Here is a 793-nt window from a genome sequence, read left to right on the forward strand (position 1 = left end):
GCAGGATACACCCTGGACGGAGTGCCAACCCATCACAGGGCACACACACACACTCTCATTCACACACACACACTCACACACTACGGACAATTTTCCAGAGATGCCAATCACTCTGGGCCTGCACAGGACCCGAGAAGTTCGGATAAGCGGTAAAGAATGAATGAATGAATGAACGAACAACAACAACCATAATAATAATAATAATAATAATAATAATAATAATAATAATAATAATAATAATAATAATAATAATAATAATAATATAATCTCTCTGTGTCGTTCTCGGTCTCAAAACAAAAACAAAAAACTCATGAATGAATGAATGAATTCTGAGTATGGGTCACCTACTTAGCTGTATGTCACGTCACTGTTAGATTCTGATTCTGATTCTGATTCTGAAGTCTATAAAAGTCATTGATTTATACCTTCCCTCCAGCCCTACAGGTGGCGGTGTAACACTCGCGTATCAATACAGCACCCACGTTTACCCCCGCAGAGAGAAATGTGGTCGTATGTCAATACTAGTTGTTTCCCCCTACATAGTGCACTTCAGTGCGTATACAACACTTAGTCTGTGCGCCCTACAGAGTGCACTTACACATACAGTAGTGATGTGTTGGGACACTGACGGTGAATCGGTAATCTGCTGTCGGCTACACAATCCTGTTATATGTTCAGTGCTGTACAATAAACATTATAAAGAGAATAAAATGCAGTCGGAAGACGCGCAGTATCTGAAACGGTAATGTTCTGTTTTATTATAAAGTAATATAAAGGAAATCTGTTTAAATGC

General features: G+C 39.0%; 1 protein-coding gene across 2 annotated transcripts in view; it reads left to right on the top strand.

Moving 5' to 3' along the window:
* The first annotated feature begins 491 nt into the window (after positions 1-491).
* LOC113661714 (kinesin-associated protein 3-like) overlaps positions 492-793 on the top strand; it is a 28,869-nt gene continuing 28,567 nt past the window's right edge. The window contains exon 1 of one of the 2 annotated variants that reach the window (XM_047820747.1): positions 492-742. In XM_047820747.1, coding sequence (XP_047676703.1) covers positions 513-742 — 230 coding nt within the window. In that variant the 5' untranslated portion in view covers positions 492-512. The remainder of the gene's footprint in view (positions 743-793) is intronic. The other variant, XM_027176141.2, reaches the window with a different exon arrangement.

The sequence above is a fragment of the Tachysurus fulvidraco genome, chromosome 11 (genome assembly GCF_022655615.1).
Source record: "Tachysurus fulvidraco isolate hzauxx_2018 chromosome 11, HZAU_PFXX_2.0, whole genome shotgun sequence".
NCBI classification, from domain to species: Eukaryota; Metazoa; Chordata; class Actinopteri; order Siluriformes; family Bagridae; genus Tachysurus; species Tachysurus fulvidraco.